The sequence below is a fragment of the Notothenia rossii genome, assembly GCF_949606895.1.
Source record: "Notothenia rossii genome assembly, chromosome: 9".
NCBI lineage: Eukaryota > Metazoa > Chordata > Actinopteri > Perciformes > Nototheniidae > Notothenia > Notothenia rossii.
This window is the reverse complement of record NC_136907.1, coordinates 13,339,333-13,354,736: the sequence shown is the minus strand read 5'-3', so window position 1 is coordinate 13,354,736 and position 15,404 is coordinate 13,339,333. Positions and strand designations below refer to the sequence as shown.

General features: G+C 41.5%; 1 protein-coding gene across 10 annotated transcripts in view; it reads right to left on the bottom strand.

Annotated features, from left to right (window-relative positions):
- Positions 1-177: 177 nt before the first annotated feature.
- crebrf (creb3 regulatory factor) overlaps positions 178-15,404 on the bottom strand; it is a 28,938-nt gene continuing 13,711 nt past the window's right edge. For all 10 annotated transcript variants that reach the window (XM_079649862.1, XM_079649865.1, XM_079649864.1 and 7 more), the window contains 6 exons: positions 12,485-13,605; positions 12,148-12,345; positions 10,258-10,447; positions 10,079-10,152; positions 9,763-9,882; positions 178-9,635 (listed from right to left, as the gene is read on the bottom strand). In XM_079649862.1, the coding sequence (XP_079505988.1) occupies positions 9,517-9,635; positions 9,763-9,882; positions 10,079-10,152; positions 10,258-10,447; positions 12,148-12,345; positions 12,485-13,605 (1,822 nt within the window). In that variant the 3' untranslated portion in view covers positions 178-9,516. The remainder of the gene's footprint in view (positions 9,636-9,762; positions 9,883-10,078; positions 10,153-10,257; positions 10,448-12,147; positions 12,346-12,484; positions 13,606-15,404) is intronic.

Genomic DNA, 15,404 nt, shown 5'->3' with positions numbered 1-15,404 from the left:
ATTTTTTTTTCTCCAGAAATATTTTGGATTGTTTATTTGAAGTGTTTTAATTTATCTTATGTTCATTGCCTTGTCTTTTCATGCTGCTGCAATGCAAACAAATCCCAATTTGGGATCAATAAAGTACTAATCTATCTATCTATATAAACACCAACAAATTAAGAAGAAGAGTCAGGATGGGTTGCTAATGGTTTTATTATTTTGATATTAAAATCAATGAACATAATCAGACTATTGTGGTTACAAGCAGAGCTGTGGTATCAACTCCTGGCTGATACAACAGAGAAAGAATGTTTTAAAAAAATACGAAAGAAAAGAGAGAGGCACAATAACACAACAGAGATTCAGGGCAGGTGCTGCAGGATGTCAAGCAGCCAGAAACAATTATTGTCCAAAGCTCTGAAACAGAATGAGTTGTTACAGTACAAACCAAATAAAACAAAAACATATCTTACATTTCCAAGACTGTGCATAAAGCCCACCCACTGTGCCTCCAAGAAAGAAAGACAATGTAAAACAAAGACTTAGATATAACAAAAGTTAAACCCAGCACAACACTTATTACACAACATAAATATATCAACTGTCAAGATATTGTATTTGAACAGGCATATATGTGAACTACAAATATAGACGTCATTGCTAAAGAGAGGATCAAGTTAGTTTCAGCAGGATACACTTTCTGTAAGTTGCTTCTTTATGAAATTATAATCACCAAGAGATCTATTATAGAGCACTTAGCCATGAAGAACAGCCCTCCTACTGAGACTGGGGAGAGGAACACACACAGGACTAACTACAGAAAGATCCCATGCTGTTGATCTAGTCATATAAGTTACCATACAAGACCAGAAGCATCATAACAATAGCATGTAGCTGTATAGAGCTCATGATGACCAATACCTCCCACATCCTCTACATGTTTAGGCTTGTATGGATTTCCCATCAAATCATCTTTCTGTCCGTCTTTATTATCAAAATAGAAAAGAAAGGAAACAGAATATATACTTTAACATTTTCTGCTCATTAAATGTGTCTCGCTCCGTGCATTTTGGCAAATCTGGAAGGAGATGTAAATCACTTTAGTGTTGGATAATGACGCGTGTAGATTTGGAGAGGGGTTTTGTTTTTTTATTTTTCATTTAGGGTGGGTTGTTGTTTTTGCTTCGAAAAGATCAGTCTGCAGAAGAGGAAATGACTCCCCCCCCCTCCCCCAGCATTTATTGCAGGGGAGGTGGAGGGGTCTCTGCCCACCAGCCTTTAGCGGCCCCCCCATCTTATTTCAGAAGCTCCCTGACAAGACAACTGCGAACCAAAGCCCTTCCGAAAAAAATTAAGCACCCAGAAGGCGACAAAACATCTCTGGCGCAGTGGTAAAGTTTTCCCAGAAAAACCGATCGAATGTTCAAATTTCCCGCTCACAGTTAGAGAGGGGCGACTCCTGACCTGTGGAGCACCAGACCTCGGTTTAGAGTCGTGACCAAAGAAGAGCTGAGTCCTTGAGTCTGTTTCCAGGCGCTGACTGACTGCCTCAAACCTTCAATGACAGAACGCTCCATGGGCTTCACAGACCACTACTCAAAGTCACAATGAAACTGCACCGTGTTACTTTAGCATTAGGACAGAACACAATGTTAAAGTCATATACAATTAAACACAGGACGGCAAATGACTGAAGCCACTATGTGTTATATTTGTATGTAATAATAATGTTTTTACGGGCAAATCTGTAGTTTTGGTTTTGACTTTCAGCAAATGAATCCCAGACTCTGGTGGCAAAACAATCATCTTTCTGTTTGTGTGCAACACAGAGGACTTTTGTTAAAGTTGATTTGCAAATATAGTCCTTTCTTAGGTATTTCTCCATCTATCCTAATATATCGGTTGCTTTATTTAAATATTTGTAAATCCATTTTCAAACTGATTATCTGATATTTCTTTATAATATTGCCATCTGTTTCGCATACTGATCTATTTATTGAGTCTTTACTGTCTAATTAAGCACTAAATATAGATCGTCCTTAATGTTTGAATATCTTACAAAAGTTGCACATTTTAAAAAATCGTATCTATGGTACATGAGATAATATAACTGATATAATGTGTAAATGTAATAAGATACATTTTTTAAATATATGAACAATCTAAAAAAATACGTTGGTTTATAGGTATACAGGGAATAATAGAAAAGTCCGTTTCATTGTGACTTTGATTGACGCCTGAGAACCTCATGTGACTCCTGGTAAAGCCTGCTTCAGTGGAAAAGCTAATAAGTCTTACAAATCTCCTTACATGTTAATTTACAGGACGAAACAAATAAATATCAAATAAATTGTAAGAACACTGGAATAAGGGGAAAAAAGGCAATAAGATATAATTTAGGAAAAATCAAATTTCAACCGTGCAACATTTGACAAAGTCAGAGCATAAATATCAAACCAAAATATTAATATAAAAAGAAATAGGTATAAACATTTAAGCAGGACAGCGGCCATATAAAGATACAACATTCATGATCCTTCTGGATCCGGACAACAGGAGTCTCCCTGTTCAAAAAAAAGTGTAAGGAAGTAGCACAACAGGAAAAGCTCCACCAGACACGTCTGTCCGTATGATCCTGCTAAGGAAGACTAGTCTACATTCAACCGCAAAGCAGCAGCAGCAAAGTTATACCTCGCTATGTCAGCATACAGCAGTCAGAAACACAAGACTGACAAGAGTCATCGACAGTAGGAATAATATGGCTAAAACAGCTTTTTACATCAGCCATGTTAGCACCCAGCCACTGACAGATTAGCACCACAGTTTACCTCCATGCTCAGTTTGTCGCTTCATTTGCACCCTGCCACTAAGTGCCAACACTGGCTTCAAGGAGGGTCTGGCACTTCATTATAGCAAAGTTAAGAAACGGAAAGGTCTGTTTTATGCTTTTTTTGTTTGTTTCCTTTTTCTCAAAAAAGATCTCAAGAGGCAGCAACACGGTGCTCAATGTCAAAACCACAGAAGAAGAATGCATTGTAATCGACTAATTAAAGCAGGCCCAAGTCTCCCTCTGCCTTTGACACAGTGGAAACGTACTCTTCTCTAAACGGACACACCAGCGGTGATAGCAGCAGCAGCCAATACACAAAACACAAGAACGTGGCGTAGTGGGCAGAGAAAGAGTTACAATTGGAACCAGGTTTCCCAAAACATGAATTTAGTTCACATTTATGCTCTTCTTCAGTAATACTAAAGGGAAATCATATTCAGACACGACAAAAATCTCATTCACTGTTAAAGGCTGATTTTTCAAACTAAATATTTTGGGTTGAAATGAGTTTTTAATTTAATTTCTGTACTTCAAGTTTAGGTTATGGGAAACCCAGCCCCTTGTTTCTGTGGGGAAACCCCCTCCAGACCGACAGAAGGTGCAGATGTGTGTTCTCGAAGATTTGATTAAGGCACCTGGTTCAGCAGGCATCATATTCAAAAACCAAGTGCAAGGGGAGTAACACTTTTGGTCTTTTGACAGTCGAAAAAAAAAAGTGTGAAGAAAAAACAGGGTATGTGTTAATAGTATACTGTTATCGAGTCATTGATACACTTAACGAAAAACATAACGCTCTTTGTGCTCATTAAATAGCAGCAAGTATGACAAAATGTGACTTTGAGTGCAGTGAAGGATCTTCTATGAGTGCGTTGCAGGGAGTCGGCATGCAGAAACATTATTCCCGCTCGTTTTTTTTTTGTCACATTTTTGTATGTTTCTAATTTACACAGAGAAAAACATGGAGGGCATTATGCATACAACCTCTCAAGACGAGGTGTTTTTACAAGCAGCCCACATGGGTCAAAACAAGACAAGAAACATCTGAAAACAGAATCCAAACTCTGAGATGACACCACAGCCAGCAAGAGGTGACGTCAATTTGTAAAATATTGTTCACAAACCCAATTTAGTGAGACAAGAATATTTGGTAACGCTCATCTTTTAGATCCGTAATTTTCTAAAAAGTGCTTCGTTGAGTTGAAGTTGAGGGGCCTAAGAACCAGGAAAACAAGCTGAAAGATGCTAAAAATACTCAGTAGAGGGGAACATCTATTCATTATACACCAAGTCATTATATACCTTTTTATTACATACATATGGATACACATAAGTACAGCTTAAAACAAAAAATGAATGCCATGAAACTGAAATGATATAAATGTAATATAACATAATGTAAGTGTATCAATTGTTATCTACTCTTCCTATCACCAGATGGTATACCGTACTTGTTTCCAAAAAACTTATTTGAAATGATGGTTAAATTACTAAAAACATATTATGATAAAGCGTTACCAAATATTTCCTCTGGAGATCCTTCTTGAATACATAAGTTGAATAAGTACCTGTATTTTAATAACATAAGGAGGAAATCCCACGTACTATTTAAATCAACAAAATAATGGCCGATAATACACCCAAATAAATGCATTTATTTTGCAGTCCTGTGGGAAATCTTGTACCTCTCAGATGATATAAAAATCCTCTGTGACTTTAGGCTGGGGTATCAAATCAATGAGAATGATTTTTACAAAAGAAACAATGGTTTGCCTAACAATAGAAATCATACAGCTCAATAAAATAGAAATCACCAATTTGTTGTCGTTCAGAGTGAAAATGTTCCTCTGTTTGGTCCAACAGGATAGAATCAATGAAAAAGATCGGGGGTGGGGAGTCTGTTATGGGAGTCTGTTATGTTTTTGAGTGAATATAAATACAGATGCTATTTAAATTCTTGGAGGATTACCTGGATAATGAAAAGTAATCAGCACCATGTGAAATCAAATCCTTTGTGAGAGGAAAATGTCGTAGGTTGTGTATGTTTTAATTCCAATGTGGATACATCGGATAAACTGTGAACATTGTGACTGTTGGCCTTTTTTTCAGTTTGTGAAGAGAGGATTGCACTATATTGATTGACATTGAGAATTCATAACACACACACACACATATTTTTGTACAGAGTAATGAATGGCGACAATAATTGGAATACATAAATATATTTTCTTTTGATTTTATGTCATCACATACGTCAGATAGAAGAACGATATTACCCTGATTTGCTGAAGAAGAGCTATACGGTAAGCTTTTATTGGACAAAAGTAGCACAAAGATACACCATCAGCTTAATAGTTGACTGTATAGATTTTATGTCACCAGAAATAAAAAAAGAATAAGGAATAGTTACTGGCGTGGATTTTCACTAGTTTTCTTGACTTTTTAAAATGCCACAGAGTCTCCTTGTTCGAATGTAAAGTTGCACAGCTTGCACCTATCATGTTAAATGTAAAAACCTGTGAGAACTCTTTCTTAGATCAGCCTCATGAGCGACTACAAAACTAGCCAACCAGCGGCAATGTATCCACTGTTGACCGCTGGCCAGACCTGGTCAAAATTGTTGCTGAAAGAAATTGCTTCAAATATTGTACCAAAAGATTCAACTGAGCACAATTAGTTCAAATTTTAATTCAACATTTGTAGCAATCTTTCAGAGATATTGCACCACGTCTGATACTTCAGTCAAGGTTTGTTTTGAGCCATTTATGCTGAACAGTTTTGTTATTGTTGTTGTTGTTGACTGTATATTGGCGGAACGATGTCATAAGCCTCAGGCTCACCCTTTGGCAACTGACTAGTTCACCAATTTATATTATTTGTTTGTGTGTAAAAGTTCAAAAGGCAATAAGTGTCCGGATTGAGTCTCCATTTGTAACTGGCTTGCCATACAGTACAGTGATATATTAACTTCCCCTAAGGCGGCCCGGAACAACACCTTTCAAACGGCTCTTCCTGGCCGCCCCAGGCTAAACCCTCCTCCTCATTAAGTCACAAGTAGCAATCAGTTTACAAATGATAACAATATAGCTCTCTGGAGAAATGTGTCTACACTGTACATCACCCTGAAGAGGAAGCCAAAGCAGAATCAGTTTTTCCATAGGAAACCTCTACTGAAGGCAAATGAATCCTGACGCCAAGGGGGTCAGCGTCAGGATCAAAGTAGGGGCCCTGGAATCAAAACCCTCTTTTTTTAAGACCACAAACCCACTATCCACGCGGCTCCTGACCAGGAAATAGACCTATCTTTCCAAAACCAAGGAACGATACAGGTCTATTCAACACTCGTATCATTACGTGGCTCCAGAAACATGTAGACCTAACCCGAGTCAGGCCGCACACCTATTCCCTGCCAGTTTAAAGACCTAGCCAAGTCAGGAAATAGACCTATCCTAGCAAGTAGTTATCAAGTACACTTGCAGCATTCACACCAGGCCTTTTAGCAGCAAATGGAAGAAAAAAAAATGCTTTTTCTTTAGTTTGTTTTTGTTTTTTTCTTTCTTTTTTGGACAAAGTGCTTTTTGTTTTCAAACATATAAGATAGAGTAATCTATACATATATCTAACATTTAGAAGAAACATATCAACTTATAGTCTATGTACAAAAATGAATCACTACTAAGAAAATAGCTATGGACGGTAAGTCATTAGGCTACAACTAAAACTAAGAAGTCAAATATGAGTAGATACTCATCATTCTAGTTTCATAAAAAAAGCACCATTTCTCCCTTTTTAGACGGAACAGAAATCAGTAAATATATATATATATATATGTAGCACTAGCTGTTATTCGATCACATGATACAGAAAGACAAAAGCTCTGCATCTCCGTCTTGGAACTGGAACTAACCTGAATGTATCCTTGTGGATGTTTTGTTTGTATTTGCCCGCTAACAAAATGACTAACTGATTTTTAAAATTCCTGAGAATGGCGGCATTTCCTCTGAGGAAGCTGCAGTGAGGCAACCATTCAGGCATCATGCATTTCTAAAGGTTGGACATGCTGAACACTTTGAGGTCAGGATATTTTAATTCTCGGTATTGCCTTAAAACAAGTTATTCTTCGCTGCTGTGAACCGTCAGGAAGGACTAAGGAAGATATAATTCAGCATTGCAACCTCAAAGGCGTCCAATCCCAGGAAATGTAAAATTCAACCAGTTTCATGGTGAAAGAGTGAAAACTTGCGAACATCAGAAGGACATTGCACAGTGCTGAACCAAGATTAATCAGACTCAAATGGCTTTGGCTTTCTTACAGAAACTTTCCTCACACTTCCCTGCCGTTGTCCTCAAAGCTCCTGCTGAACCATGTCTTCGCTGCACTGTGATTCGAATAATCCTCTGTATTTCCCTCAGCCAGCAAAGGAGACCCATTGGTTAAATGTTGTTTTAAATATCAAACTTTGAGATCGACTGGCTGCTCTTAAAAACCTCTTTACCTCCACATCTCCTTTCCACTGAACACATACTTCCAAACAGGGAAGCTAACAGACAGCTAAAGTACAAAAATATAACAAAAACTTTTTTTTTTGGTTTTTGTGTTTTTTTCCTCCAACTTTCTCAATGCAAGGATAGGCTTTTTTAGAAATGTGTCATGCTTAAAAATTAATAAATTGTCATGAAAAGTGGCATTCCACCATTGATAGATATAGCATTAAGGTTTCTATTTACAGTACTTTATAGCTAAATTAATATTTTGTTGAAGAAATAAACCTCGACTACATACAGAAATCAAACAAGTGACAACAGGAACAAAACATTTTGGTTATTCTTGGTGACAATTTGTCAAACAAAAATGTAACATAGCTTATCTACTAGCGCTCTTGGTTTATGTCCTAAAATAGCACCTATAAAACAATTAGCACGTGGAGGGAGGAATCAGTTCAGGAATGACGTGCTTGCAAAGCAACACATCTACTGGAGAAGCCCATAGATGGGTTACATTTTCAGATTTAAAGAAATGATTAAATGCTCCTTTTCTGTACAGAATTGGACCCAAGCTAATTTCACAGTTCTATGAAGTTCCCTGACCCTCCCACATTTCTTACATTCAATACGGCGTCAGGTAAGCTGTGCAAAACCTTACTTTAACTGGCTGGTCGCCATTTCGTTGCATGTGTCTTTGGTACAAAAAACAATCAAAATATAGTGTGCAAATATTTTTTTTGTGACTCTAAACAAATAATATGTTAACCCCTCCCCCCGCCCCCATCCCTAAACACAGAGTACCAAAAAACAAAAGTATCCATTGCAGAGCTCTCTTATATACACACACAGACTCTGTGGCATGACGCAACGAGAGCTTCCTATTGTTTTATGTACATTCAGGAAATCTTTAGACAACTGAAAAACTCTGCAGTTGTCCCCCTCCACGCATTCATTAACAATCTCCCTCAGTGTAAAGTAGTCCCCTCGTTGGCTGGACCTCAGGGAGTTCTGACCAATCATCTCTTCTCGTTCAGTCCCGCTCACACACTCACTCAGACTACAGAAACACACACATACACAAGGCACAATGAATAGAACTCTGATCAAACACTAGTATGAACACACCAAACTGTTAGCCTGGTCATCTCTACGGTACAAAAAGGGGAGCCTGTGCCTTTTTTCAGTGGGAGGCGCTTCTATGTACAGTTTCCTAGAGGAGATGGATTATTTCACCCTAACCATCATCATCATCCTCACAGTCTGCTCCCATTCTGGCAAAATGCCCGTTTTACCCAGTCCAGTTATAACCAGCGCAAGGCCAAAAAGCACCAAACTACATCAACTTCCTCTGAATATGGTCAACTACCTCCTGTTGTTTAAGTTATCGTAGTCAAAATAAGCCATAAAGCCTCTCATTTTAAATTCTTTAGGCTTCAGCGGTTTCTTTTTTCGAGCTTTATTTTGCTTAAAGTTAACTCCTACATTTTAACAACAGCAGGCCTGATTGGCAAACAGGGGATGGCATGAACGTATTTAGGCCTTCAATACAAAATATTTCCTGCCACCCCGAAAACGCCTCGGAGCATACAAACTATTCTCTCTGCAGCTTTGTTGGCAACCAAAGCCCTTTTTACCGAAGTGCTTTAATGAATGGGTCAATTTGATCTTAATTGAATTCTGGAGTTAATATTTGTTGCCATGTAAGGTGACCCTCTTGGAGGAAATGATAACTGGAACTTTTTCAAACCTTTGATGGTGTCTGACGTGAAACTATTCTTCCTCTTGTTATACAACCTCAAACTAATTATTCAAAAGTATTCCAGTGGTTACACTCGTGTGACTGTCTCAGCCCTGAAAGCAGACCTCCAATAAAACGGACCCTACACAACAATATGCACATCGCATCTAGTAATCCCCAGTGGATTCAGCACGTGCCATTAGATATACACCTGACCATCACTTGCTTTTAGAGGCGCTTATCCCAACAGACACTCACAATGGGTTGGGGGACAGTGACGCACTGACTCGCAGTGTGCAGAGACATTAAGCTAGGGTGTATGCCAAACACACATACATACACACAGGGAGTGGTATGTGTGTTTGTGTGACTAACAATGTGTATGTACTTTGGGCTGGAGGGGCATGCGGAGGGGGGGCATAGTTACAATGGGACAGCACGGTGGTAATATTTAGCACACGTCTCTCAGTGGACTGCCGTGTGTTTAGATTTTGGAGGTTGGGACTCGCAGGCCGACCAGCCCTCCGGTGGGGTCGCCGCGTCCGGTGGTCTCCAAGATCTTGTTGACGAAGTCTGAAGTCTGCCCAGCAACAGGTGATGCCACTGCACACACAGAGACACAGGAAGAAACATTCAGAGATGTTAGAGATGTTTTTTTTTTAATCCAGACAGGGCACAATATTATAGTAAAAAGCATTCATTTTAATTAAATCATTCATTTTAATCTCACCGAGTGTCTCTTTGATGAGATGCTCCAGAGTGTCGGCCATGTTGGTCGGACGCGGAGTAGAGTCCTCCACTCGGGCGACTATCTCCTCCTTGATGGCATTGATCACAAACAGGAGCCGGTCTACAGGAGGACATGTGGTCGAGCACTTTAGCATTTAGAAGTTGATGACATTTAGTCATTTCTAACAATCAGAAGGTCGATTTTGAATGTCAAAAATCTTAAAAATAAGTACAGGTAGATATACAGAATAAGAAAGCATGAAAAAATGGATGCAGAAGTTGATGAAATTGGTGTAAAAACTGTGTAAGCCGTATACCGTATTCTGTGCCGAGTCCCCAGAGCTTCACTTTGTTTGCCTCGTACTGAGCCTTCTTCTTCAGACGACAAGCTCTGCAACACACAACAGATGTGTCGAGTCAGCATCTTGACCACCTTTTCATTCATTCATGAACTGCGGGTCAGCACGATGTGTCTGTACATGAACGCATGACTTACCTGGAGGCCAGCTTGTTCTTCTCCTTGCGTGACCGAGGTCGTGCGGTCAGCGGCAGCTCGCTCACGGGAGTCAGGTCGCTGATCACCTTGTTCAGTTTGCGGAGCTCGGTGCCGATCTGCAGCAGCTTCCGTGGATTGGGAGTCAGGTCTTCCACGTCCGTGCGGCGAGACTTCTTCAGCATGTACTTTCCTTTATTTGGAAAGAAGGATTATCAGATGATTTACATCATATGTCGTTTAAGTTAGAAATGATTATATGCTCCTTTTATCTGTTCAATATTTCTAGTAAGATCACTTTGACTGCCATATCACTGCAGCATGCTGTGCACAGCTGCTGTTGTGGAAAATATAAACTCCCAAAGACTGTACTTGCCCTGAAGTCTCTACAAGACGCAAATATAATATATGTTTAGTCCGTGATCAAAGCAGTGATATATATTGTTTTATCTAATAAGCTCTTTTTTTGGTGCAGGGCTTATCTCCCACCGTGGTTAATATACAGTATATACCAGGGTCACCAACCTTTTTTAGGGTGAGGGCTACTTAAATAAAATAAAACAAGTCGGGGGCTACTTTTACTCCTCTTTTTTTGTTTTTTGCAGTGTATATATTTAGCACATTTTAACGTTAATATGCTTACCTTTAACCTTTGTGTGCTGTCTGGGTCTGTGGGACCCGTTTTCAGTGTTTACTAAAAGAACATGTTTGCAATCTAATTATTTTAACCTGCTTTATTTGGGGGTGGACGGGCCTCAGCTCCTCTAGGGGGGTCCGGGGGCGTGCTCCCCCAGGAAGATGTTTTTTAAAATGTTGAAGTGAAATGCTGGTGCACTCTGGTGTATACATACATTCTGGTGAATTTGTGGATACAGCTTTCAACACTCATACTAAAGGGAGCTTTATACTTTTCAATAATCCAATCATCTTTAGAATATGATCACAACCAATAACAAATCATTTAAATTGGTTTATTCTTATCTTATGTTACCTAGTTAGCATTCTTTCTTTCTATTTATGCATATTTTACTAATCACTCCCTTTTTAAAAAGTTTTTTGTTTTTTTTACTATGGTACACATTGGAATGATTTTTTAATTTATCTATATTAAATAGATAAAGGTGTGCTCTCCCAGCTCTCTCTCTCGCTCCCTCTCTCTCCCTCCCTCCCTCCCTCCCTCCCTAGCTCGCTCTCTCTCTCCCTCTGTCTCGCTCGCTCACAGAGGCTGTGTGCTCCTCCGTGGCGATGACGGCTTGCGTTAAAAAAGAATAATACACATATTTGTAAAGTGGGGGGACACAAACGGGATTTCGAAAAGAGCGGGGGACATGTCCCTCCTGTACCCAGTGGAAATTACGCCATGCGTGTGTGTGCGTCAAGTGCAATAAATATATATGCAAGTTGCAACACACAGAGTAAATCTCTGCCCCTCATGTGCTGTGTAGGCTGGCACGACTAGGCTGTTCAATGGGGCTGATGTGTTATGTAGATTCTGCCAGAAGGAAAATCAGCAGGGAGGTGCCACATTGCTTTTCTTCCCGACTGCAACTCTGGACACGCAAATCAAGCAAGAACGTGATTGGTCGATATTCATTGTGGGGGTGGCGGGAGGAGGGGTGTTAGATAGATATAGAGTTATATTAAGTAGATAGAGTTGGCTATGATTTAGGTTTCGTTTATGCATAGGGTAGATTCTTTTAATTACATTTCCTTTTTTGTTTTGTGTATTTTATACATGGACTTGCTTGGCGAGCTATTTTTAGAACATGCCCCGCGGGCGACTCACGTTGCCCCTACGGGCGACTCACGTTGCCCCTGCGGGCGACTAAGTGCCCGCGGGCACCGTGTTGGCTACCCCTGGTATATATGTACCGTACGTGTCTGTGTGTTTACCATGGAGAGGCCCGTTCTTCTGGTACAGGTTGCTAGGCAGCGTGTGTCTGTCCCACTCAGACGGCTTGAGCATGCGTTCGTGCTTGGAGGGGGTGAGCTGCTCGCTGTACTCCCAGAAGTAGCGACGCTTGCCTCTCTTCCGGGTGGTGACTCCCGTCGTCAGACCTCTAATGTCGTCCATTAGCTCCATTTCACAACCTGGAGAAAACAAGACATCGGAGCCGGGGGGGGGGGACAGAGAAAGAAAAGTCATGAGGAAGAAACACAGAAAGCTAACAATGACAGTTTGTTGACAGTGACAGTTTGTTGGTAACACCGGAAGCATGAAGGTTGCTACCTGGCTCGGAGAAGGCGTCACTCATGTCTTCGTCCTTGTCAGCTTCGTAGTCTTCATCCTCCTCTTCATCGTCGTCCTCCTCCTCCTCCATCTCAGACAGCTCGTGCTCGCTGCCGAAACCCTCATCGTGGTCTTCGTCATCCATCTCAAGCCCATCGGCTTCCTCCTCCTCCGCCTCTTCCTCGTCTTCCTCCTCCTCTTCCTCGTCCTCTTCCAGCACGGACTGGCTTCTGCTGGCCAGTCTGCAGCGGGTGAGGAACAGAGAGTAGTTGTGCTCTTCCTCCTTGCTCTTCTCACTGGCCTCTTTATCCAGAGCACCCCCACTAGCTCCTGCCTCCACCTCTCCGCTGACCTGCTCAGAGGTGCTGCCCTCCATGGCCGGACTGGCCTCGACCAGGGTGGGGACGCTGGCAGACCAATCTACAGGAACCTCACTCTTCCCTCCACCCTCTGCAGCCCTCTCATAGATCATCTGGCTGCCAAAGCCGCTGTCTGCAGCAGCAGGAACTACCACCAAGGTGGCGCTTGCTGAGGGTCCGGCCTTCCCGTCGTGGGACTGGGGGAGCGGTGGAGGTGGGATTGACCTCTCAAAGGCCATCTGGGAGGGCATGTCGGGCTGAGTTTTAAGCCCGGCACTCACACGGACTTTAGCCTTCCGCACAAAGTCCATCGGGGCTGCCATCTTGGTTCCTCTGCCGTAAGGCTTGGTTTGCGCATGGCCGTAGTCCTGGGTGAGGCTGAGGAGGGTCTGGGTCTTGGCCATGGTCTCGGTGCAGGAGGGGACGGGTCTGGTGGCTTTTTGGGAGGTTTCAGGAAAGTCTGGGAGAAAGCTGCGGGAAAGACGGGAAGAGGAGCTGGGGGAGGGCCGTGCTGAGCCGGGGCCAAATCCCTGGCCAGCGATCAGGGGTCTCCTACTGTGACCGGGAAGTGGAGGGCAACTCATATCAGCAGGGGGGTAGAGCGCCTCACACACAGGTTGCGAATCCTCGCTGTTGAGCTGAGCCAGGGTCGGGGTTTGACCAATCACATCCTCATCCTGGTAGGGACTAGAGAGGTCATCCAATCCAAGGAAATCCACCTCTTTGTTGCCCAAGATCTCACAGCTGGCCAGCCGTGTGTATCTGCCGAGCACAGAGCAACACAGTTCAGACAACAGGAAAGCTACCATTGTCTTGTCATTGTAAATAACCTTTCAAATGAAACGAAATTATTGTTTGTTGCAACCATAGATCTACTGCACAACATACCTTCTGCACTAATTCAAAATTGCAATGGCATGGATTTAGCATGTGAGCAAAGTTTATTGCAGGTCTGATAGATGCACATGTGCCTCAATGAAAACCATCCAGAGCAAATTTGCATCCGTTTAGGATTTTGACCTTTTAGAATAAGTGTTTAAAACCTGAAGGCAGTCAAAACATTAAAGTGATCAAAAGAGAGCTCAGAGGAAGCACAACATCTTTCAGTGACAGTTTTGACACTCATAGACACTGCCTACATTTCTTTCTGAAATTTACCAGATTGTTGGGTAAAACAACAGTAAGGAGCGAAGGTACATTATACTTCACAGAATAAGACTTACCCATTAACACAGTATGCAATTGAGCGACTTAGCAGCAGCGTGGAGCTAATCTTGACAGTTGTAAAGAAATGACTCACTCAATAACCAAAAGGAAACGGGACTTTCCTCATCTTTCAACCCTCTTACCCTGCAGCAGCCAGTTGCACTATTCCACCTTAATCAGAGATGGGGTCATTACTAAAAAAAAGTAATATATTACACGACTTCGTTACTGTTTACATAAAGTAACTCGTTACTTTACTCGTTACTTTACTCGTTACTTTACTCGCAGGGCCGGCCCGCCCCTCCCTACAGGCAGATCACGCAGACTGCAGCGCACCTACAGTGTAAGCGCGCCACAGTTTTGCCTCTGCGAGACTCCACTTGCACCTCCAATTACTATTGCATTAAGGAAGCAAGTCTTTCTTTTTATATGCTCTTTATTAAAATAGGCTACCAGCCTACCACAACAAGCAACAGTCTGTGGAACGTAAAGACACTAATTAATTAAACCAGTTCAAGACGCATTATTCTTATTCTTATCATTCTTTATGAGCGCAGTAACGGTAAGGTATCTAATTACTTATTTATTTAGTTTTCCATAACTTAGTAACAGAGATGGTCAAACTAAAGTGGTATAGACATGGCAGAATTCCTACAATAAAGCGGGACATTGAACTGTTCATCCGTGAGAGGGCAATCAAGAAAAGAGAGCGAGCGGCCCCGTTGAGGAAGTTTACAGATGAAAAGACTCAGCCATGTTTATTGTGAGATGTGGACGCGCAAATCGCGCAGATTACGTAGGCCTACATGTATACAAACCTGCGGCGGCGGAAACCCCTCGTCTGTCAGTGAGTGGGATTATTTTATAAAAGTAACGAAGCAATGCGTGTCGGGGCAATGTTAGTAACTGTAGTGTGATTATTGAATTATAAAATTAACGCGTTACACTACTCCGTTACCGACAAAAGTAATATTATTACACCCAACTCTGACCTTAATATGAATCGCCTCTAGACTCCAAAAGTGGTTGTCTAACTTCAGCTGACACTGTGCATCAGAGGAGAGAGTGCACAAACTATTTTGAAGGCAGAGCATCAGGATATCTGCAGGACAGACGGAGCATCACCTGAGATCTCAGGAGACTGCGGCAGCCAGCTGCTTGGTTTGTTTACTGACATCTTAAACCACTCCCTGCCATCCAGCAACACTCTAGCTGCCTCAAACAACCCTGATCTGCCTCAATGATGACTCGTCTGGCATGGTGAACTGCAATGCTTTAAAAAACCTGTCCTTTCGCACAGATCGACTCTGCAACCTCAACCATACAACCTTTTAATTTAACTCATCGACAATAGG